General features: G+C 34.2%; 2 protein-coding genes across 5 annotated transcripts; both read left to right on the top strand.

Annotated features, from left to right (window-relative positions):
* Positions 1 to 1,289: 1,289 nt before the first annotated feature.
* Positions 1,290 to 14,093, top strand: l(3)mbt (lethal (3) malignant brain tumor). 4 transcript variants are annotated; one of them, XM_074175669.1, is made up of 7 exons: positions 1,290 to 1,308; positions 2,526 to 4,810; positions 6,964 to 7,192; positions 7,478 to 7,528; positions 10,604 to 10,915; positions 11,159 to 11,381; positions 13,494 to 14,093. In XM_074175669.1, the coding sequence occupies exons 1-7, from the start codon at positions 1,305 to 1,307 to the stop codon at positions 13,978 to 13,980; spliced, it is 3,591 nt and encodes a 1,196-aa protein (XP_074031770.1). In that variant the 5' UTR covers positions 1,290 to 1,304; the 3' UTR covers positions 13,981 to 14,093. The 4 variants fall into 4 exon arrangements, with proteins under 4 accessions (XP_074031770.1, XP_074031771.1, XP_023027014.2 ...); XM_023171246.2 differs by lacking the exon at positions 1,290 to 1,308 and adding an exon at positions 1,739 to 1,878; XM_023171240.2 differs by lacking the exon at positions 1,290 to 1,308 and adding an exon at positions 2,061 to 2,197.
* A 7,244-nt stretch (positions 14,094 to 21,337) lies between these two features.
* On the top strand, positions 21,338 to 21,949 carry LOC141482459 (uncharacterized). Its single transcript, XM_074175788.1, has one exon. The coding sequence runs from the start codon at positions 21,338 to 21,340 to the stop codon at positions 21,947 to 21,949; it is 612 nt and encodes a 203-aa protein (XP_074031889.1).
* The last annotated feature ends 2,434 nt before the right edge of the window (positions 21,950 to 24,383 follow it).

The raw sequence follows: 24,383 nt of genomic DNA, 5'->3' as shown, positions 1-24,383 counted from the left end.
GTATATGCGTTATTGGCGGTACCAATTTGTTTTATATTCGTTTCCAGAATCTACAAATAAACCATAATAATACGTCATATTTTGAAAAAAAATGTATTCGAAATTCACTTTAATTCATTCCCATGAATGTTTTGAATGTTTATCATTCACTTCCTGGAAATATTGGAATCTGTTTAGAAACTTAATTATTGCATTATAAAATGTTCTGTTGTAATTTCATTTCAAGTAGATCTTTTTCTATCCACGAGTTCTGAAATGGACTGGAGTTGTATATATAATTCAGATGTCATGTATCCTCTCAAACACAAATAGAGGCGTCATATCAAGTGATTCAGCGGGCTTTTTTAAGGGACTAGATTTGCCTATCGATCGGTTTGGATAATTATCATTTAGAGTTCTAAACCCTTTCGTAATGAAAGGAAAGCATGTAGTATTCTTCATTCTTCATTGGTAGAAGTTCACTCGTCCCATTAACCAATTGTTTCGGGGTGCCTTGTCATCGACTATAATTGCAATATCGTCAACTTTGAACAGAGTAGTTTTTTCATGCCACTTCTCGCGTCGAATAGGTACCTAAGTGTGGATCAATATTCTATTACCCACCGTTTCCAATATAAATCAGTTGAGGCTTATGTGAATTTTCATTATTTTCTGCTTTTTATTGGGTAACTCACATAAGACTGCACATCTCTTTTCGAATCCTTTTTCAAATTTGAATAATTTCGAACAGTTTTTGAGATATTCCCAAAAACCAAACCACATTTTTGTGGGTAATTGTTTATGACTTTTGCAATTTTTACACGGAGCACTTGGATTTTTTTCAAAAATCATCTACACGCTATTCCGAATCGAATGATACCTCTTTCATATTTTTCGAAGGCGGAGAAAAAGTCTGGCATGAAAAGTACTTGTGAATTAAACTACTAGTTGTAACAATCTTAGTAATCTGTAGCCCGTTTATTCTACCCAATCATAGTAAAATGTAAGATGAATTATTTCAACTCAAGTGTATTTATGAAATTCGATCTATATTACTTTTACTTGCAACCTTAATATAGCAAGAAAAGAAAAATCATATTAAACGATATTTTTTTTACATTTGGCAACACTGATACATGTTCTATTTTGTTCTGCAGCGCATGTCTTGTACTTTCAGGAAAATTAAGGTGAGTGTTTTTTATAAACCTAAATAAAACCTGCTGATGAGAATTATAGAATGTTTTACGGAAGGAAATAGAGAAAACGCCCACTTTTTGGGTTTCGTCTTGAATAAATAAACTCAAGCGAGACAATAGAAAAGTAGCATGAGTAGGTATATTAATTTTGTAGTTGCCAGTGGTAATTCTGGTTCAAATTTTTATTTTTGTTCAGGGGGAATATTTTTTCATGACAATTCGTTTCAGTATAAATACTTGAAAGAACCAGAAATAAAAATCGAAATTACCCAAACAAATTTCAAGATGTCTTTTATAGTTTCTAATATTTTTTGTTAATGCTTTTGAATGCATAGCATAAAGAAAATTAAAATATTCCATAAGGAATAGTTTAATTTGTTTTAAATGAAATATAAAATACATGTTTATAGGTTGAGTGCGTAACGCTTAACAACTAAATTTGAATGCTAATAATGGCCTCCATTTTACGTTACACGTTCAGGGTAATTATATCCCAATATTTATTTTAGGGTAATACATGATTTTATGTCATAGATTCAGTTCTGCAAACCTAATATTCATCATGGAGATTTTGTACCCATCTCTAGGAATAGTTGTTATTGCATAAACTCAGTTTTATATAAAAGGGTTATGCCAAATATTATTACCTGCACCTATGCGTCTGAATAGGTACCTATGCAGAAGAATTCAAAATTTTAAAGAGGTAAGGAAGCCATTTACAAGCTTCACTTCTTCAATTTTGTCATTAGTTGATAAGAGGCACACACTGAAACGTTTATTTTAACGAAAACTCCGCTCCTTATAGTTTTTGGTAAGTTTTCAAGGCAGAATTTTGTTGTTAATTGAAGCGCGGGAAAATTAACTTTAGAGAAATCGAATCCCCTCTTGTAATCGACGCGTGCGCAACAATAATATTACGGAAATTCTATGAAAATCTGCTGAACAGAATGATCACTTTGGTTCTGTCCTGTCATAAAATTTTAGATTTTCATTTGTGAGCTGGTTGCGGACGTTTTTAGAAGGTATTTAATAATTTATTTTTATTCCAATTATAATTTAGTTCACTTGAAGTGACCTTTACCTTGAGGTTTATTTAACAAAATAATAAGTTTTTGTGTCTTGGTCAATCACAACCGTCTCAGACAAGGAGCATACCATACTTATAATAGTAACATTTCATATATTTTTTATTTGCTATGAAGACCAAACGCTAATAATAGTAATTATTTACTGTTAGTTTCAAAATAATTCGTGTTACCTGCTTCTCCTTATAGCAGGTTCAATCTACATTATTATTTAGTACAAAGTATTTTCAAAAAAACTAACTTTTGTTTATTTTCGGTTTTACAGAAATGTCTTCAATTACTTCTACAGAGTTATCCAGAACTCAGGAGGAGTTGGATAATTCCAAAATTACCATTAATTCCAACAACAGCAAAATTATTTTAGAAAATAATTCATCTGATGTAACCATCTCCAAGTATGAGGGGCCTGCTTCATTTACCAATTTACCTCAAACTTCATCTTCGTCGGTAATGATGAAAACTCAAGTTTTACCAGTAGTATACTTTCAAAATTCTTCTAAAGTACCACTGTCAAGTGTTGGTAAAACAAACAATGTCATTGTGAATAATATTTCACAATTTCAGCTTGCATCTCTGGCACCGAACACAAATAGAACAACGACAGTTTCTACAGCTGGTACTGTATCCTCAAATCAGAACGTGATTTTTACTACAGGGAGACCACAGTCTTTGGTAATACAAAAGCCGCAGGGCAATTTATTGCCTGTGGTACCAGTACCTATCAATACGACTGCTACCAAAATTGCAAGTGTTTTAACCGTACTTAAGCAAACTCAAAAAAGTAGCGATTCTATCGGTTCAAATGTAAATACTATTCAGATTAACAAAACTGATATAAACAAATTGCACGATTTTCCTGTCACCAACAACAACAATACCTTCATTCAACCTCAAAATTCATCACAAAAATTTATTCTAACTCCAATGCCTAAATTATCTTCAGGAGCTGCAGTCAATAGTGTACAGTCGAAAATAACGTTATTACCCATGCCTGTACCCAATTCGGAACCAATGGTCACCAAACAGCGAGTATACAGTAATATTAAAATAAGCGATGGGCAGCTTCAAAGTGATTCCACAAGTATAACACTCATGTGTGATAATCATTCAAATGAAAATAGTATGGATGTGGACAGTAATAGCGAGAACTTAGTGTGTGATGAAGTGATTGACTTGGACAGTTCAGAAAAAAATGATCTTGTTAACAAGTCATACGAACTCAGCATAACGGAAGATTCTACCAGTTCCCAAAACGAGCTTCGCACTTCTGTAATACTTTCTAGACCTCCTACAAAAGAGTTACCCAAGTTTTCAAAGCATGGTGTGTCAATTTTGAAAAAAAACTATAGTTTTTCAGAGCGAAAAGTGGGAAAACCAAATAGTTTGATTATCACCAACAGCACGAGCCCAATTTCCGAAAGCAAGGAGATATCAGTATCAAAACCAAGTACAAGTGAGACTGAAAGTGTGATTGTAACTGTCCCTGCTCCCTCCAAACCAGAAAAAGAACGTAGGAGAAAAGCAAATTTTTGTTACCGTAAAGATTTTGATGAGATGGAAGTAACATCCAACAACTCCTATGGTCTGGAAACTTCTAGTAAACCTTCATATGAAATTACAAAATGTTCAGTAGTTACTGTAGATGAACCCAAGAAGAATCTCACTAGTGAAGTTGAAATAGAGCTCATAAAAGAAAAACCAACTCTTACGTCCGAGGAATGTGATCTCCACAAAGTTCTAAACTGGGATGATGGAATCGGAACATTACCAGGTACTCAAGTTAAATTTATTCTGAACGAGTTCAATTTAGTTGAATACATCACTGAGGAAGAGTTCAAGGCAATAATTGATAAACGTATTGCAAAAGCAAAGGAAAAAATGAAAACAGACTTTCCAGAAGAAATGCGTTGTTTGCAATGTGGTTGTTACGGTTTAGTTTCTGATTTCATAAACCCCAAATTTTGTAGCTATAACTGTCAGGAGTCTAATGAAGCTAAAAGTAAAAAAGAAAAAGATGATAAATTCAAAAAGAAAAAGAAGAAACTCAAAGATCCATCACCTGAAACTGAGAAAGAAGAAGAAAATGAACCAGTATTTCGTGATTTTCTCCAAGTCAAGGCTTCCTCATGCCCTTGGACTTGCAAGAAAAAGGGCTTCTCCTGGTCAAAATACCTTGAACATATGAAAGTCAAAGCTGCTCCAGTAAAACTATTTAAAGACCCCTTTCCTTATACTAGAAATGGGTTCAGACCTGGGATGAAACTTGAAGGTGTCGATCCTCAGCATCCTTCCTATTTCTGCGTTTTTACAGTTGCTGAAACTGTTGGATACCGCATAAGGTTGCATTTCGATGGATATCCCGACAACTATGATTTTTGGTGCAATGCTGACAGTATGGATATATTTCCAGTGGGTTGGTGTGAAAAATATGGACATGTTCTACAACCACCAGCTGGCTTCACTGTAGAGAACTTCAACTGGATACAGTATTTGAAGCAAACTAAGGCTGGTGCAGCACCAAAGCATCTATTTGCTAATAGAGCTGGTCAGGTGAGTTTTTTCAATCATAACACTGAGAATTTGTTCATAAAAATTGCTTGCTATATTCTCCCAAAAGCACCTTCAAAAAAGTTATCAGTGCGTTTCTTAGTCCCCAATTTTTTAATTGGATTTAGGTACTTACTAATATTCATCTTGACTAATATTCTTGAAAAACTAATTGATACAGTTTATTGTATGATTTTCACTATAAACTGTATTAACTAGTTTTAATATGGATTTTCATCAAGTATCGGTCAGTTCTATTCAATTAATATTCTTGACTTTCATTCCAACTTGAAATATTTTATATATAAATACAATTATGAAATATTTTTTTTTATATCTGTATTCTAGTTGCTTTGTTTACAAGAAAACCACAGCATTTAAGTTTCTTACTTCATTACATGATCAGTGAATAAAAGAGATGTAGTAGATTTTAAACAGAAGGACACACCTAAATTATTTAGAAATAAAGTATTCGCTATTAAAAAACAAAGTATCAGATGAGTGTACAGAGATATTTTTTTCTGACTGCCAATTTAATATCTGAAAAATACGCTAGTTTCAAAACTTCCGCATACACAGTATTTTTAGGTTCACATACAGTATCACTGTGTTTTCCCAGTGATATTTTATTGTTCAAAGTAATTTCAAGAAATTTAATATACACAGACATTTACAATAAATTTTTCTGTTCCCTCTTAGTTATATATCAAAACTTTGATGAAATATGCCAAGACTGACATATTTTTCAGTTGAAAAAAATTATATAGGACAGTTTCATCCCTGAATAACTTAGAAAAGTTACATTATTTTTTCACGTACCTTTTTTTATATATATACCATTATTCCACATAATTGTAATTCAGTGAATAGTAATGAATTATTTATCATTTTTCTAAATTGCGAGCTTATATACTAGAACTTGGCATTTCCTGTAATTGGGTGTGTATGCCCCTTGAAAATGAATGATTAATCTATCTGTCTATCTAAACTCAAAATTCTGGTATATATTTTTTAGTACAAAAGTCATAAAGTCTTTTATTTTCATTATTCATCAGGTCACTACTTGAACAATACTGATGAAACTCAAATGCACAGGTATTGACTATCACTGCTAAGAATTTTTTTGCTTGAAATGCTATCACCAATTTACGTTTTTCTTTATTTTTATAGCCATAATATAATGTTCTCACTATATATCTGCTACATTGCGGAGAGGTTATCGAGAGTGCTTAACATGTATTTGCTAGTACGTGTATTCTAGCCCAAAGCACTTTTAATAACAACGAATATTTGGAATATACATTGGGTAGAAAAAAAGCGTTTTCTATATAATTCAGTGTTCATATAAAAGTATTTGTTTTGAAAGAATTTTTCTTTCGTATAATTCAATGTTTATTATGATAGTAGCTATTTCAGGAAGGCTTTTTCTTCCAGATTTGTGTCCGAAAGTTACTACTTTGCATGATCTACACATCTATGTATTGACTTCCTTCTTTTAATATTTATTACTTCCTTCCTTTCTTTGGAAGATTCCCACTTTTTTCTATATCAAGATAGAGTACTAGAAAGCAAAAACTTTCTTCCCAAAGATCTAACAGTTTTGTGAATTCAGAAAAAGTTTACCCTAACATTATCCAAAGTTATTGCTTGAAAAGCTACAAGATGAGATTGTAGAGTGCTAAAAACTACTGTCGAAGTTACAGTTTTTTTAGTGTTGAGAAAATATTCCTATGGCAATATACCATTTATATCCTGGAAACAGGCTTATGATCAGACTCATGAATTAATGATTGTTTAATAATTTTGAAAATCTTATTGGATTATTCAGGTTTATCTCAATAAAAAAAAGTTTCGTGTTAAACCCCTCAATTTCATCTGAACACGTTCCTACATATTTTGATTGAACAAAAAAAAAGTATTCTGTCATATGTTTATTTTTCATTTACTCAACATATTATATCCATTTACGATTTATTTGGTCAATATTGAACATCATTATTTCATGATAGAGATTATGCCGAATGGAGAAATCTTCTGATCTTCTATTAAAATCGTGTATATTCTAAAAATTTATATTTTCTGCTGCTACATACAAATACAATCTTTTTCCCTACTCAGTATTACTGGAATTTTATAATTTCTCTTGTTATTTTCAGTCAATTTGTCCTAATGGATTTAGGGTTGGTATGAAACTAGAAGCTGTTGACAGGAAAAATACTTCCCTAGTTTGTGTGGCGACTATTCGAGATATGATGGATAATAGGATTTTAGTTCATTTTGACAGTTGGGATGACATATATGATTACTGGGCTGATCCCACATCACCCTACATTCACCCAGTGGGGTGGTGTGACCAATATGGACATAACCTCACTCCTCCAAACGGTAAGCAACTTATTTTTTTTTATATTTAGTATTTGTAACGGTTTTACAAATTTCTCAACTGCTTAGTGAATCATGAATTACCTTTTTCACTTTTGAAACCGTGAACCTTATTGTTAGGTTCAGTTTGGTTTTGTAATTGAAGGATTTTTAAATTTATCAGAAATTCATTTCGCAAATACTAACCATCAAAAGTGAAATACAAACGTTTTAATTGAAGAGTAATTATCTGATGATTTGTTGTTGAAGGAGCTTAAAAAATACATTAATAACCCAATTCTTTTTTAGATAAGAAATTAAAGAAAATACAGAAAAATGCTGATGAAAATCTCGATAAAGGTAAATCTGTATTTTAAAATGTTCCTTATATTATTTTACCTAATTTCTCATTCTTTAAATACACTGCATATATTTTATTCATACCTTCTCCAAACAAACTTCTGAGATGATTTATTGACAGTAACATTCTCAACCAACCTAGGATGAATTTCTCAATGTAAGAAAATTTTTTGCATCATAACTGTTCTTTATTATATTTTAGCAAATTTTTTAATTTCTTGAAAAGGGCATAAAATTGAAAGCATTATAATTTTTATCCCAAATGACATCCCAGTTTTTAAAATACAAGAAATAGTTGAACTTTTTTTTTCATATTTCAAATTTATGTGAAATGAGGAAAAAGTCCGAACTTATAGTATTTCATACTTGTGTATCTGGTAGCATGTTGTAAGGTTTCTAAATGTGAAAAGAATTGGTGAAGTGTAAGAATGTAAATTGGCCTTTTTTGTGAAAGTTTCATCATTTTCTTTCACGTACATTACTAGTTGTAGAATATAAAAGAATGATTGATGCCATTGGTGACATTTTATAAATGATTTGTTATATTTGTTTCTGAACTAAAAAGAAAATGAAGAGTTGAAGGCACCCAGCCATAAAATAAGAGATTTAGTACATGGGATGTATGTTTCAGACTACATTACAGAGAAAACTCAATTTTGTGATTACTTTGTATGATTCTCAAGTAAACTTAGGATCCAGCATTAATTCCAGAAATTTCGTTCTGTTAATTACTTCAAAAGAATTGTTGTCGATGTGTAAATGACAAATCCAATTAGAAGCCTTATTTTTTGATACAAACTGCATATATATTGTTTTCGTTGCATTTAATGTTGGACCATTTTCATGGCACTACTCACTTGATTCAATGAATGCTTTACTACAATTCTTATTGTAGCAGGAGTGCCAAAAGTTTTGTTAATATCACTGATCTAAATTATAAAATTAGGAGACTAAATCCAGAGGTATTCTTATAGTGGTTTTCATTGGATTTGATCATTTATTATTTGGAACAATAGATTGAGACAGTGACTTGGCGGATACAATTCTACCCAATCATATGGTTTAACTTTTATCCTCATTACCTCCATATTTGTTAGTTATAGTTTGTGATCTTCCAATTCAAATATTGATGATACATTTACACCCAGTAATAGAAAATATCAAGAATATATAAATATAATGGAAAATAGATTTGACACAATATCAATTAGATTCATCTGAATTGAATGAGATGAAAAAATTGTTCACCAGGAAATTATTTGAGTTTCACTGTAATTTGAAATATTATCCACTTAAAACTGATATGCTGATGAGAAAAATCTTGAAGTTTCAATTGTGTATGTATACCCATATTTCTATTATTTTCAAGTTGCTACACTTAAATCTTTGGGTTAATAATCATAAGTGTATAAGTTTCTTGTTGAAAACTGTTTTTTCTTCAAAAATTGTAACTGATATACATTTTGATAAGAAAGTCTATTTTTAGAATAGAATAATTTCATTGTTCTTCATTTTATTGTACCTCAAATCACTAATCCAGTGCAGTTGCTACTTTGCAGTGTAAAGTTCGATGATATAATGCATTAAGTGATAATTATAATAATATATTCTGTTTATGTGTGAAACACATAAGCAGAATAATTATTGAGTAAAGTTTAAAGCAAGCAAAATTAGAGAAAATGTCTTTGTACATAAAAAGTAATTGTGTTTACATTATCTATAAAATGTGACAAATGTAAATGATTTTGTATAGGAGGTTGACATTTTTTTTAATGAGATTTTACACTATCATAAATAGAATCTCCATTATAATGAAATTATTTTTTGGCAAAGTTTAACTTGATTCTCGCAGAATCAGAATCATTTAATTGCCTTGTATTAAAATTATGAATACTTTAATTTGGTACAAATATTGATTGATGGAAATTTGATGAATGAGTAGTTCTATAAATTCAATATAGTTTTCAGATAATACACTTTATTCTTCAATTAAGTAATGTTTTTGAATGTCTCAAGATAATATTGACCCCTGTAATGAAATACTTCAATTTAGAATATATCAGACTGAGTGCCACTATTTTTCGGGTTTGAAGGCCCAGCGAAACGTCAGGAAGAAATTCCAAAAATCGACGCCCTACCAAACCCGAATAGTAAAGAGACACTGATAGCGTTGGCCACGAAAGTCTTAACCATAATTTCTTATCATACGTATCATACTGAAATGGATAATTTTTAAATATTTTTCATGAATATGTGAATCCTTCTTCTATACAAAACTCCTATAACTAATGTTATATTCTTTTCTTACAGTTGGAATATGATTTGACCACTATACAAAACTCCTATAACTAATGTTATATTCTTTTCTTACAGTTGGAATATGATTTGACCACAAGAGAATTGGTTTAGTATATTACCCCAAAAACTCAGTTTATTTACCTCAGAAAAAGATTGGATCCAATTATTGATCCTTGTGGAACACCACAAAGTTGGTTTCATAATTTCTTACACATACACAAACTAGGAGTATCAATATTCAGAACATCAATCAATATTATCATTATTCTGAAGAACGGTTGGTTGTGGAACAGGGTCAATTAAAATAACAATTGTTTTCTTGCCGACGTTTCAAATTTAATTACATTTTTCTTCATGGCTGGAAAAGTAGTTTCTTCGTGTTGATTATATTATTATTTTAAAAACCGTCAGACATATTAGAAACATATTGAAAAAAATTAAAAACATTGCAACAGACAAATTTTCGAGACAGCACCAACACAAAACGACAAACGTTTGTTTCATACAAATTATTGGATCATTAAACTAGTCAACATTATCATTATTAATCAACATTATCAAGTTATGGAATTAGTTCCGTAGATAGTCGTATAGGTACGTTAGTCAACTATCTTATCACTATTCTATTTTCTGTTATCAACTTTTTTTTGAGACATGATGGCATTACCAATCTCATCTAGTTTTGTCGATTATATTTATACAACTCCTTTCAGCAGTCTGACAAGAATTCTTCTTCCTATGTCTGTCACTTCAAAATTATATTTGTTTCTATTTCAGACTACCCTAACCCAGAATCTTTCTCCTGGGAGGTGTATTTGAAAGAACGTAAAGCAGTGGCTGCCCCAGTGAGGGCCTTCAAACAGCGTCCAGCATGTGGTTTCAAGCGAGGAATGAGATTAGAATGCGTCGACAAACGAGTTCCACAGCTCATCAGAGTGGCCACAGTCGATGATGTCAAAGAGCACCAGATCAGAATTCACTTCGATGGTTGGATAGATAGATATAGCTATTGGGTGGATGACGACAGTCCTGATATTCATCCCATGGGTTGGTGTCAAAAGACGGGGCATCCACTAGAACCGCCATTGAGTAAGTAAAAGTGGTACATATTTTGGAATATAACTTCTATATTTTGATCACTACAAACTAACTTATCATTTTAAATTTATTTATGTATTAACTACTTTAAATATTTTTTTGAAGCATGTTTTGACAATTAAGTTGAAAAGTTACAATCGCTAAATATTGTATCTTCCTATGATGGACATGGAAGTTGTTTTTCTTGAACTTATCATATTTGGTGTGTGTCTTTAAGTTTGTCTTTTTTTTTAGCTCCAGATGATGTTTATGATTTCCTGGAATGTCCAACTGTGGGCTGTAGGGGCGTTGGTCACATTAAAGGCCCAAAGTTTGCAACACATTCTGTAGAGAAAAACTGTCCATATGCAGAAGACAATGTCGATGCCGAAAAAGTATTACCCGATAGACTTCTCAGTCCAGACAAAAGCCCTGAAGCAGTGGTTCCTGTATCTAGGGAACCCAAAGAATGTAAAATGTAAGTTTATCAAATATTTCACCATTTGGGATTTGCTGTTTTAAGGAATTTTGAGTCGCCAGCCTAAGAATGAAGATTACAAAATAATTTCTATCCATTTAACGCCAATGTCTGAATATTATTATGTCTGTTATAGAACTTGCACCAACTTTTAGGGTTATTGAAATTATGATTGAGGAACCAAAAAATCGTTTATTGCACATTTGATAAATCACAATTTATTTTTAAATCAATATAATAGTTCAGGAATATGAAGTATAATATAAACAAATTTTCGCCTCAGATAAGATATGCAATACAGGATATTCTGACAGTTTGTGGTGCAATATTTATCAGTTATCATCTATTGATAATAGCCATGTCTATTTTAGTTCAGGAATATGGTAACGTATACCATGAAAGCTGGTAATGACAAATTACAAAAGAGATATGGAGAAAAAAATTATTTGAGAAATTATGAGTTCAGTTCTTACCCTTAGATACCAGTGAGTTGAAAATATAAATTGTTTTCTGATGAATCCCCCCCCCCTTCATTTTGTGAATTTGTGCCTATTCTGCTACTCAGTTTTTGTCTACTGGGGGTTTAGTCAATTCAGTCATAGGGCTTGTAGCAAAAGTGGAGTGGAACCCTTGAATTGCATTATCTGTCAAAATTTAGGATGTTGATAAAGCAGAACCAGTATCCATTCTACTATTTAAATATTGGTTATCATTTGAAAACTAATTTGTGATGTAGCTGTAGGGAATTCCCCTGTATATATTGTCATGTTGCCAATCCTCAGCATAGTTATATACCCAAACAATTACAGTCTGGTCTGTGTTCGCTTTGAGATTAGCTACTAAATGACTCTGGGGTTGGCTTTTGTTTTTTTGGTAACTGGCATGTGGGACCCTTAGCATTTGCTGCCTCCTGTTACAGTGGCCAATCTGGCACTGCTTCTGGACGTTTTTGTCAGCTCATTGCACTAACTTGAATTTGGAAATTGAAACCGCGAGTGAAGAAGTTTTCAGTAAAGATATAAATTGATAAAAACGATCAACATATTGAATCTATTTTCAAAAGGGACAAAGACAGGTGAACTTTGCCAGAGGAGACAAATTGAAAGATCGGACAGTCTACTGACAGAGAAAGCTAAACAGACTCAGTAAAATGAATTGAAAACCTATTTTTATTATGCTCTCATAGAAGATTTCTGGTGTGTACTGAAAATTGTATGTGAAGAAGAAGAACACACGTTTCGACTAATTATAAATTTTTTTTGTACGGAACTCTCATTTTCGTTTATGAAATAAAATCCTTATTCACAAGAAAGAAAGGACTACAATTACAGTACCATAACACATACATTTTATTAAACCAACTGTCATAAGAAAAGCTTCTCAAAATTCCGTTTCAAAGTCATTTAACAGTTCTTAACTGCATTTCTCTTGGATGACTTATTAAATCTCTTCCAAAACTCGATCCTGATATCTATTATAACTTCAAATACTTTCATTCCTCAAATTCATTTTTTTTGGACTTATCTAACTGATATTTTCCCAAAAGGCATTTTCCAGCATTTTTAAATTATACAAGGTAAAGTTGAAATGTTACAGATGTTAACATCCTAAGAAAGAATTTCATGTCTTCTTGTTTCATTCTACCCTTTCGTTCGGTATTTCACTTCGGGGAAACTCATTTACTTCAGTAGCCGCTTTCAGATGTTAAAAAAGCTCATTTGGAGCTTGGCAAATCTTAACTATAGGAATCGTTATCTTCGGTAATTTATTCAGCCATTGCCCACTTTGTATACTTATATAACTCTCACAGAAAATCTACAAAACAGTAAATTGTTACCGAAAAACAGTCATGACTACAATACAAGATCAGCTGATCTCTCAAACAAACTAAGACATAGATTGACTGTTGTAGAACCACGCTCTCTTGAAGCTCTTCACATTGTACTCCAGAGCTGTACACTATCGTTTTTCTATCAGACATAAACTACTCCATTTAAGGAGAAACCCTCTAATACCAACATTGTACAATTTATCAAACATTATGGAAATGATGAAGTGATATATTATTTGAAAAAGTAAGAGGTCAATGTTAATGTCAATGTTTTCTTTCAGTAAACCGAGAGTTGGTCGCCCACCAAAGCGTCCCTGTCCGGAGTCGTCAAAACCTGTGGAACCAAGTGAAGAAAGTGAGGAACCTCCTAAAAAGAAGCCCAAGAGGGAACACAAAAAAATAGTGAAACAGGAGAGCATGGAATCTCCTGAGGAAAAAGCTAAAATCCTCATAGAGCAGTCGAAACTTCTGCCTGCAGAGCGGGAATCTTGGCACCAGCATTCAGAATTTCTGAAGAAATACATAAAGAGCGAATCTGATCCTCGATTCTGGTCAAATCGCGAAGTGGTGAATTTTGTTTCCAGAATTCCGTGTTGCGGTAGAGACTATGACGTTTTTCGTAATGAGAAAATCGATGGCGAAGCTTTTTTGTCGCTCAGTCAAATAGACCTTCTCAATTTATTGAAAATGAAGGTCGGTCCTGCTATCAAGCTGTATAATAGTATTGTATTATTGAGGCATCATGTGGACCAGAAGATTTATATGTAAAGTGCAGTAAAAGTGATATTTTGAGACTGCTTGTTATTTTATGACTAATGATGTTGACTTTTTTTAATGTAAATTGTATATAGACATTATGGAGAATATACCTTTTAATTTTTTATTTTTGTATCTACTCATTTCCTGATATGAACTTAGAATTTGAATGCTGGTGATATGGCCGAAACAGTTTTTTTGCACTAAAGCCTCTGAGTGCATTAACCACAAAATATTTTTTATGCGGATGGGACACGTTCCGGTGCAGGTGTTTTCAAGTTGCAGAGCGAGGACAGAGATATCAACCTGCCTAGGACCTTAGGCTGTATTTTAAGCAGAAATTTACGCTATTGAATTGTGTGCGGATTGATTGGAAGAATCCAACCTCATACACAAGTCAATAAAAATATTCTCGGAGTGTCAAGCGGCGTTGGAAGCTCTTGGCTCCTACCAAGCAACGTCTAAATTGGTAACAAACTGCCAAAAACCCCTCTTCTCAATAATAATATTTATAAGCCATTTTGGTACTTAATGTACATATGGTAAGTCAATAAAAGTACTATATAATATAAAAACAATTAAAATCATGATTTGTCATATATAAATAAAAAAAAACTAAAACAAATATCACAACAGCATAATCCTGTACGCTATAGAAATACTTTTCTGTCAAGAATTTTTTAGTGTTATTCTTAAATATTTCATACGATTTAGACTCCTTAATAGCATTTGGTAGTTTATTGTACAGTGTGATCGAGTTATATAATGGAGAATTTTTAAATTTGGTTGTTTTGTGAGAGGGTATTCTCAACATATCACCATGACGTTTACAATAGTTATGAGTAGCCGCATTCACTTTAAAAGATGCAAGGTTGCTTCTTAAATAAGTTACACATTTCAGTATATATATATATGCATGGAATTGATAACAAGTTTTCCCTTATGAGTATAGGTTTGCAGCTATCACGATAGTTCATATCAAAAATTAATCTTATAATACGGTTTTGGGCAACAAATATTCTATTAAAATCTCTACCACATCCCCATGACATAATATTTAGAGAAACATGTGGATATGCCATTGCAAAGTATATTCTTAGAAGGCTTTGTGAATCTACACACAATTTCATTTGTTTTATTGCAAAAAAAGCTGAATTTAGTTTCTTGCAGACACTATCAATATGCAGATCCCAATTTAGAGATTCATCTAATATAGTTCCTAGAAATTTTACGTCACGTGACATCATTATTTCATCAGTAAGTTCAATTTCCCTTGGGATGTTATTTTTTCTGTTATAAAATTTCAGTGAGACAGATTTAGAGGTATTCAATATTGAATGATTACGTTGGCACCATGAAGTAAATCTATCAATAACATCTTTGAAACTTGTTAGTATATCTTATAGTGTGGCTCCAGTAATCGTCATTGTGGTATCATTTGCAAACATAGTTATATAACAATTATCAATATCAATATATTGCGCGAGATCATTAACAAATATTACAAACAGTAAAGGTCCCAATACTGATCCCTGAGGAACTCCTAATGTTACGTCATGTTCCTTGGACACGATATTATTATATTTGACAGTCATACGACGACCACTTATATAGGATTTTAACCAAGATAATACGTTAATGTGGAAGACTTAACATATTGTTTCTGGTCTGGATTCCTGGCTGACTCCCTTGCAAAGGAGGGTGCTGCAAGCAGCTTCATCGGACCAGAACCTGTTATTGGCATTGCTTTAGGTTTTATCAAACAAAGATTGAACACCTGAATGGCAAGAAGATTTATGGGCTTCTGGCAGAATCTTCCAGGATTGGCTTACTCCAAGGCGTTTATTCACCCTTCAAAGCTTCAAACAGTTGTTGGACTGCAGTAGGGATGAACTACGATATCTAACAGAATCATCATATGCAGAGACTCGGACTATCGGAAGGTGCGTGTCACCTCTGTTTGGAAAATGATGAAACAGCAGAGCACATATTTTTTGCCTGCCCCGCTGGGGACCAAATCAGGTTTTTAGAGTTCGACAGAGCCGTACTATTACCATCTGACCTATAAGACCACCCACCATACAAACTAATCGGCTTCGTTAAGAAGTTGGATTTATTTGGTCGCAACCCTTGCGGGTTGCAGTGGAGGGTCGAATAGACCCACTCACTTTGGACCTAACCTATGTGGATGGGAAGTATACAATTGATTTGAATGGTTTAATCTAGGTATACAAAGTCGATCGGAAAAGCTAAATGAAAGATTAATAATAATAATAATTTTATTGCAATACGATCTACAAGTGGACACAGCAAAAGTCAAACTTTCGAGAAGTTAATTCTCATTCACCCTGGAATTACCAATTTTAAAATTAACAGATATTAATGATAGATAGATATCCTTTACTAGTTCTTTGTAATAACAAACCTTTTCAGGTGTAGAACATGTCAATTACAGTAAACATTATAGAAATAGTAGAAAATCATCAGGCAGTATCATTACTATTAGTTAAGAATATAAATGGCCACAGATGTATGAATAACAAGGTTATCACAGTTAATATACTCAATGTAATATTACTATAGTAGATACAGAATACGAACATATACATCTATGTAGGGTTCAAAAGAGACTAAACTACATCACAATGCAGAATGATACGACATGAAAAATTCAACACAAACAACATCAGTTCAAATTATCATTGATAATTCTTCCAACGAATAATAAGCTTTGGAGAGAAGCGAAGTTTTCAATTTATTCTTCATGATCAAAGAAGACAAAGTTCTCAGAGATTCAGGTATCTTGTTATAAATATTAATGATTGAAAAAGGTATTTTTTTTGAAGATAGGTCAAATGTTCTTTTATATTCAAAAGGTTATTTTTGTTTCGTGTGTTGTGGGTATGGTTCCTATCATGAATCGCAAAAAGAGATATTTTCTTTGACAAATACCACAGATTCATAAATATATAGACCTGTGTACCAGGTATGATAAATTTACTGGTTAATAATAAAACACCTCCCACATAAAAATAATGATTAGACCTCGTATTTATACCATGCCGCCCATGCCTTACAAAGAAATTACCGACGTTTGGTAACTATTCAGTTTTATGCCATTTGAATTCCCAGATCATCACCCAACATTTACCATAGGCGACTTCAACGCAAAGTCGCGCGACTGGAACTGCAGGAATGGAAATCAAAGAGGCAGACAGCTAGCCAGAATACTAGAAGAATTTGAGGATATTGTGGTAGTAGCACCAGAATCCCCAACACATTACCCACGAGGAGACCAAGTACCAGACATTCTGGACGTCGCGATAGTGCAGAACATCACTACTACGGAGATGGAAGTACTTGACGAAGGATCAGCAGACCACAACCCCATTCTATTTACAATAGGAAGAGGTGAAGTGGAACCAGATAATTCAACATAGAGAGTCATCGACTTTAAAAGATTCCAGCGCACCATTCACGATGCGTTAGGAGACATACCACGCATCGAAACAAAGACCGATCTGGAGAACGCCACACAACAGCTGCAACAGGCGATCACCCAAACAATGGAAAGAAGCGCGCGGGAAGTCCCAACCCAGCGCTTCAACTTACAAGAGTGTTACAGATTATATATTTTGTTTATTTGTTTATCATTCAGTATATATTTTTTTGTTCCATTTAGTTAGCTATGAATGAGATATGTTTGTAAAAAAAGTTGTTGTTGTTGATTGTCAAAAAAGGTCAATAGAAGTCAAAAAGTATAATTTGGTATTTTCTTGAATAAGGTTTCTAAGGAAATTACATGGTCCTTCGAGCCGGATTAGACATCAAAATATAGTATTTACAGTCCACAAATACGTACTGAAAAAGAAACATGTCTGAATATCGAAGAAGATATCAGAAAAAAAATGCTGGCAAGACCAATAATTTTGATGATTATGTTCGATGGCCGCTGGCATTAGAGAGTAATATTCAAAGTATTCATGACACTGTTCAGTCAGAATCAAATATCTTCATGTCTTCGCATCAGCAAGGAGACGCAATTCAGGCGCTGGAAATTGTCCAAACAGCTCCCATAGAAGAGCCGAAAGGTTCCGGATTTCATGTACAATCTAATAGAACTGGCAGTAGGGATGGAACAGATCCAGGATCAATCAGATATTCATCAAAAGTATCAGATTCTACTAGAAAATCGGTAAGGAAATCAAATGAATCCAAGGTATCCTCAAAGAGGGTAGACATTGAAAGGAAGCGTTTGGCGTTGGAGACTGAGGTCGCGAGGACTGAGCTAATGAGGGAAATGAAAAAGCAGGAATTTGAAAATCAAATGAGGATTCTAGATCTTCAGAAAGAGTTAGCTGAAACTAGAATTGAAGAGAAAGAGTTATGCTCTACAGGAGATATCAGTTCGAGAAAATCGCTTGCAGAGAGCACAGATAAAGAAAGCATGTTCAGAGGAGTACAAGAATGGATTGATAAGTGTGAAGTGCATTCTGTTACTTTTTCACCAGAAAAAACGAAAATTCAAAACACAAATATGCCACAGGAAAATGACATTTCAAAATTATGTCATGTTGTCGCCGATGCCATTAGAAGTGTTTCGAGGGGAAATTGTTCAAATAATCAAGCAATTGCTAAGGAACTACCTTTTTTTGATGGCAAACCAGAAGACTGGCCGTTATTCATCAGTCAATTTAACAGGAAAACTAATATGTATCAAAACTCAGAGGATGAAGTGATGCTAATGTTACAGAGGTGCCTGAAAGGGGAAGCTCTTGAAGCGTTAAGGAGTTTATTATTGCACCCTGAAAATATTATTCATGTTATTGAAACATTAGAAATGCGTTTTGGTCGTCCAGAATACGTCATTGGTTCTTTGATTAACAAAACTCAGAATTTGCAATTTATTGTTAGAGATGGCGATTTTAATAATTTTGTTAAATTTTCATGTCATGTCAATAACCTGGTGGCTACGTTGGAGCAATTTGAGGCAAGTAATCATTTGAATAATCCGTTTTTACTGGAGCAGTTGGTAGGAAAATTACCCAATAGTCTGAAATTACAATGAAGACAGAAGAAAATGTAATAATTCAAGATCGGAAAATATCTTGGTCGCTACAAATCAAGAAAACGATGACCCTAAATGCCTTTACTGTAATAAAACTGGTCATGAAATTTACAATTGTTCCATATTGAAAAATGATAGCATAGATATTCGTTGGTCAAAATTATACAAAACCAACATTTGCTTCTGTTGTTTGAAAACTGGTCATTCAAAGAGGTTTTGTAGATCAAAACAACGCTGCGGCTTTGAAGGATGCAAATTACGCCACCATACCCTTCTGCATAAAAGTAAAGTTTCTACTGAACTTTCTACTGAAAAAATTGATGAAAGCGTTCAAACAGTTTGTCTCACCAACAATAATTCTAAAGTTCTTCTCAGGATAGCTCCTATCAAAATTTATGGCCCAAAAGGGTATATAAATACTTATGCTCTGTTCGATGAGGGGTCAACCATATCTTTGATAGAAAGTCAGATCGCAGAACAACTAGGATTATCAGGGGAAACCAAACCTTTGTGCATGCAATGGGCTAAGAATATTGTTTCATATGATGAAGGTTCAAAATGTATCAATATGAAAATTTCTGGAGTTCATGAAGGGGCAAGAATCTTCCAAATGAGTGGTTTGAGAACAGTAACAAATTTGTCTTTACCTTCTCAAACCATCGTGATGGATAATTTCAAAGATTATGTACATCTTCAGGGACTACCTATTCAAGATATGGTAGATGCAAATCCTACTGTTCTCATAGGTCAGGACAATATCCATTTAACAGTAGCAAGAAAAGTTTATCAGGGTTCTGAACATAGTCCAATTGCTACTAAAACTAATTTAGGATGGGTTATCCATGGAAACATTTCAGAATCTGATCAAAATGTGTATAGCTTCCACATTTGTTCCCCTGCGATAACAATGATGAACTGAATCGTCTAGTCAGGGAATCTTTTAGTACCGAAACATTTGGCGTTTCCGTTAATAATAGAATTATTGACATTGCTCATAGAAGAGCCCTTGATATTTTGGAAAAAACCACAGTTTATTTAGAAAATGAAAAACGATATGAGACAGGGTTGATTTGGAAAAATGACAATGTAACTTTACCTGAAAGTAAATCAAATGCTATGAGAAGGTTGATTTGTATTGAGAAAAAAATGTTGAGGAATAAATCATATTTTGATCAGTACTGCAACAAAATCAGTGACTACTTAAAAAAGGGGAACATTCGAAAATTATAAACTTCCAAGGCGATTGAACACATTTTGGTGTCGTAAATCCTAATATAAGCCTAATAAGTTGAGACTTGTTTTTGACGCTGCCGCTAAGAGTAATGGTACCAGCTTAAATGAAAACCTTCTGCAAGGTCCGGATTATCTGACTTAATTACCAGGTGTTCTGATGCGTTTTCGTCGATCGAAATGGGGTTTCTGTGGGGATATAATCGAGATGTTCCATAGAGTAAAAATTCGTAAGGAGGATAGATATGCACAGCGGTTTCTTTGGCGAAATGGCGAGCAACATAGGCAGGTAGATGAATACGAGTTACAGGTGATGATGTTCGGTGCTTCTTGTTCTCCATGTTCCGCACAATATGTTAAAAATTTAAATGCCAAGCAATCAAAAATCCTGAATTGATTAAAGATGTCGAGAGAAATTTCTATGTTGATGACTATCTGGATTGTTGTGATACAGAGCAAGAAGCACTCTCAAAAATCGAAAGAATCATTGAACTTCATAAAAAAGGTGGTTTCGATATTGTTAATTGGTCTTCAAATTCATCTTTGGTTATCTCAAAATACGGAAATGAACATGTTGAAAAATATTTCAATAAGTCATCGTTGGACCGCATTTTAGGAGTATGGTGGGATGTGAAATCCGATTCGTTTACATTTAAAGTCTTTTATCATATGGTTTCCAAAGAAATAACTATGGGTACGGTGATTCCTACAAAACGCCAAGTTTTGCAGTTGGTTATGTCGATTTTTGATCCCTTAGGCTTTCTCACATTCTTGTCTATTAAGGGAAAAATCATTCTACATGCAATCTGGCGAAGTGGCATCGGATAAGATTCCAAAAACAATCTTTCATAGATGGTTAGAATGGTTGAAACGGTTCACAATTCGTGCAATTCATTTGGAAATCGCACACTCCCTCACTGCTGATGGTACAATAATGGCCATAAGGAGGATGATATCACGCCGGGGTCCCATCAGACGCCTTTATTAAGATAATGGCACAAATTTCAAGGGAGCAAATGAAGAACTTTTAAAATTGTCCATGAACTTGATCACCAGGAGCTAACTCGAAGAATGACAGAGATGGAGATAGAAAGGCACTTCATTCCACCTGGTAGTCCACATATGGGTGGATGCTGGGAAAGGTTAATAGGCTCGGTCAAGAAAATTTTGGGGGTTAATTTAAAGGAAGAATCTCCTAAAGATGACATTTTATTAACATTGTTCGCAGAAGCTGAGTATGCAGTTAATAGTAGACCATTAACTCATGTTTCAACCGATCCTTCCGATCATCAGTGTTTAACGCCAAATCATCTTCTGATTGGTTCACCCTCAGAAAATCCATTTCCAACAAAATTTGAAGAACAAAACCTAAGAAAGCAGTGGAAGAAGTCTCAAAGGCTGGCAGAGATATTTTGGTCAAGATGGATCAAGGAATATTTACCGACTTTATCGAAGCGTGCAAAATGGATCAAGGATGATGAACCTGTTGCGGTTGGGTATGTAGTCGTTATTGCAGATAGTCACCTTCCGAGAAATACTTGGCCATTAGGTAGAATTACGGCAGTATTTCCAAGAAAGGACAATGTTACGAGAGTACTCGAGGTGAAAACATCTACAGGGGTCTTCAAATGTCCTGCAACCAAAATCTGTAGGGTAGATGTTGAATTTGGTGAAAATTCTTAAGAACATTTACGGTGGGGAGAATGTTACAGATTATATATTTTGTTTATTTGTTTATCATTCAGTATATATTTTTTTGTTCCATTTAGTTAGCTATGAGTGAGATATGTTTGTAAAAAATTTGTTGTTGTTGATTGTCAAAAAAGGTCAATAGACGTCAAAAAGTATAATTTGGTATTTTCTTGAAAAATAAAGTTTCTAAAGAAATTACAAAGAGCATCTCCCACCAGAAATTATGGAGCTCATTAGAATCAGAAGACTCCTGAAAAGGCGATATCAACGGACTCGCGCACCAATGGATAAAAGGTGTATGCAAAGAGCCGGCAGAAATACTGCGAGAACAATTAAAAGAAATCAGAGATCAACAATGGACAACCCGTCTGGAAGAACTAAATATTGAAGACACATCTACATGGAGAATGCAGAAAACTCTTAGGAAGGGACCTCGAAAGCCAGGCCCGCTAATACACGGCGAGCAAGGAATCGTCTACACGGACCAAGAGAAAGCGGAAGCATTCGCGGACAATTTCGAAAGGCAGTGTAGATACAACGACGTCCCGTTCACGGACGAAGTAGAAGAAATAGAGACACAGGTGTACGTAGACTCAGAAGACAAAGAAGGGACAACGCGCAACCCCTGGCATCAACATCTCCCGAGGAAGTGGAAGATATCGTAACACGTCTAGCTACTCGGAAAGCCCCAGGCCCAGACCAAATTACAAACCGGGCTCTGAAAGTCCTACCAGGAAAGGGTATAGCAGCTATAACATCATAAATGTTATACTGCAGTACTTCCCGTACCCGTTCAAGGAGGCGACGGTTATCTATATCCCGAAGCCAAAGAAGAACCACCTATTCCCGGATAACCACAGGCCAATCAGCTTAACCCCTTCCTTAAGCAAAGTGGCAGAACGTGTCATCCTAAAAAGATTAGAGGATCAAGCCAACGAACTAGGAATATTACCACATGAACAGTTCGGTTTCAGATCAGAACACTCGACAGAGCTGCAAGTCCTGAGGATAGTAGACTTTACCACGGAAGGCTTCAACCTAGGCAAAGGATACAACACCGGAGCGATTTTCTTAGATTTCTCCAAGGCGTTTGACAGAGTCTGGCATGACGGACATTTGGCCAAAATGATCAACTTTGGCTACACGAAATCAATGGTAAGATTAATCGAGTCTTTTCTAGCTGACAGGCGAAGTCACTGCAGGGGTCCCACAAGGTGCAGTCCTTTCCCCACACCTCTTCTCGGTATACACATTTAGCAATAATACTGTCAATGAACGCACTGTTCGACATTGGTTTACGAAATTTTGTTTCGGAGATTTTAGCCTCGTAGATGAGCACCAAAGTGGTTGAACTACCATAACCCAGAACGAGGAATTGAGGACCTTGGTGGAGATTCACCCATCACAAACAGTGCTTGGGATGGTGGAAGAACTGAGCGTCAGCTCCCATGCGGTTTTTGATAGTTTTAAACGTATTGGAAAGGTCAGAAAGCTCGAAAAGTTTGTGCCTCATAATCAATAGAAATTGTCATGTTTCGAGGTCTGTTTTTCTTTGCTTTTGCACATCCAAAACTATGTGTGACATGTGATGAAAAATGGATCCTCTACAACTGGAGACGTTCAGGACAGTGGTTGCACACCGATGAGTCACCCAGGCTCTTCCCAAAGGCAAAAACCCAACAAAAAAATACCATGGTAGTCAGCAGCTGATGTGATTCACTATAACTTTCTGAAACCGGGTCAAACCATCAGAGCAGAGTCCTATTGTGAGGAAATCGACGAAATGTTCCGAAAATTGCGTCAGTAGCAACACTGGTCAACAGAAGATGTCCGACAACACTCGTCCGCACATTTCACACATCACAGTCCGGAAATGAAACGAATTGAGCGTCGAAGTTCTGCCTCCAGACCTCCTCGCCAACCAACTACCATATTCTCAAGCACTTCGATAACTTTCTCACGGATAGAACCATCGCCAATCAAGATCAGGCAAAAATGGCACTCGAGCATCCAATTTTTATGCTGATGGAATTACTCGACTTGTGTTACGTTGGCAAATAGCACTTATTCAAATGACACTCATTTCAATCAAATTGAATATGTATTCACTGAGATATTACACTTTGAAGTAGACTTATAAAATCTGACAAAACTTTTGAAATAATATCACTATGATTAATATATCTGGTAGTTTTACTTTTTCCATGGATGATACAACAATATTGTGGAAAAGAACAATAAGCCAAGTTAAATTGAAATGTTGTATCTCACTTTGGAAATATAAGGTTTTGAAAATTATTCATTTTGAAATATGAGGAAACAGTACTGAATTCCACTGAGTTTTACAATTACAAAATTATAACTTGAAAGTAACAGATTCTGAATGTAACTGATTATAACTGAGTATAACTAACTCATTCCGCCA

Source organism: Leptinotarsa decemlineata, unplaced genomic scaffold, assembly GCF_025532065.1.
Source record: "Leptinotarsa decemlineata unplaced genomic scaffold, Ldec_3_MD MMD2_tig00001064_RagTag_RagTag, whole genome shotgun sequence".
In the NCBI taxonomy this organism is placed as follows: Eukaryota; Metazoa; Arthropoda; class Insecta; order Coleoptera; family Chrysomelidae; genus Leptinotarsa; species Leptinotarsa decemlineata.
This window is presented reverse-complemented; position numbering and strand designations above follow the sequence as displayed.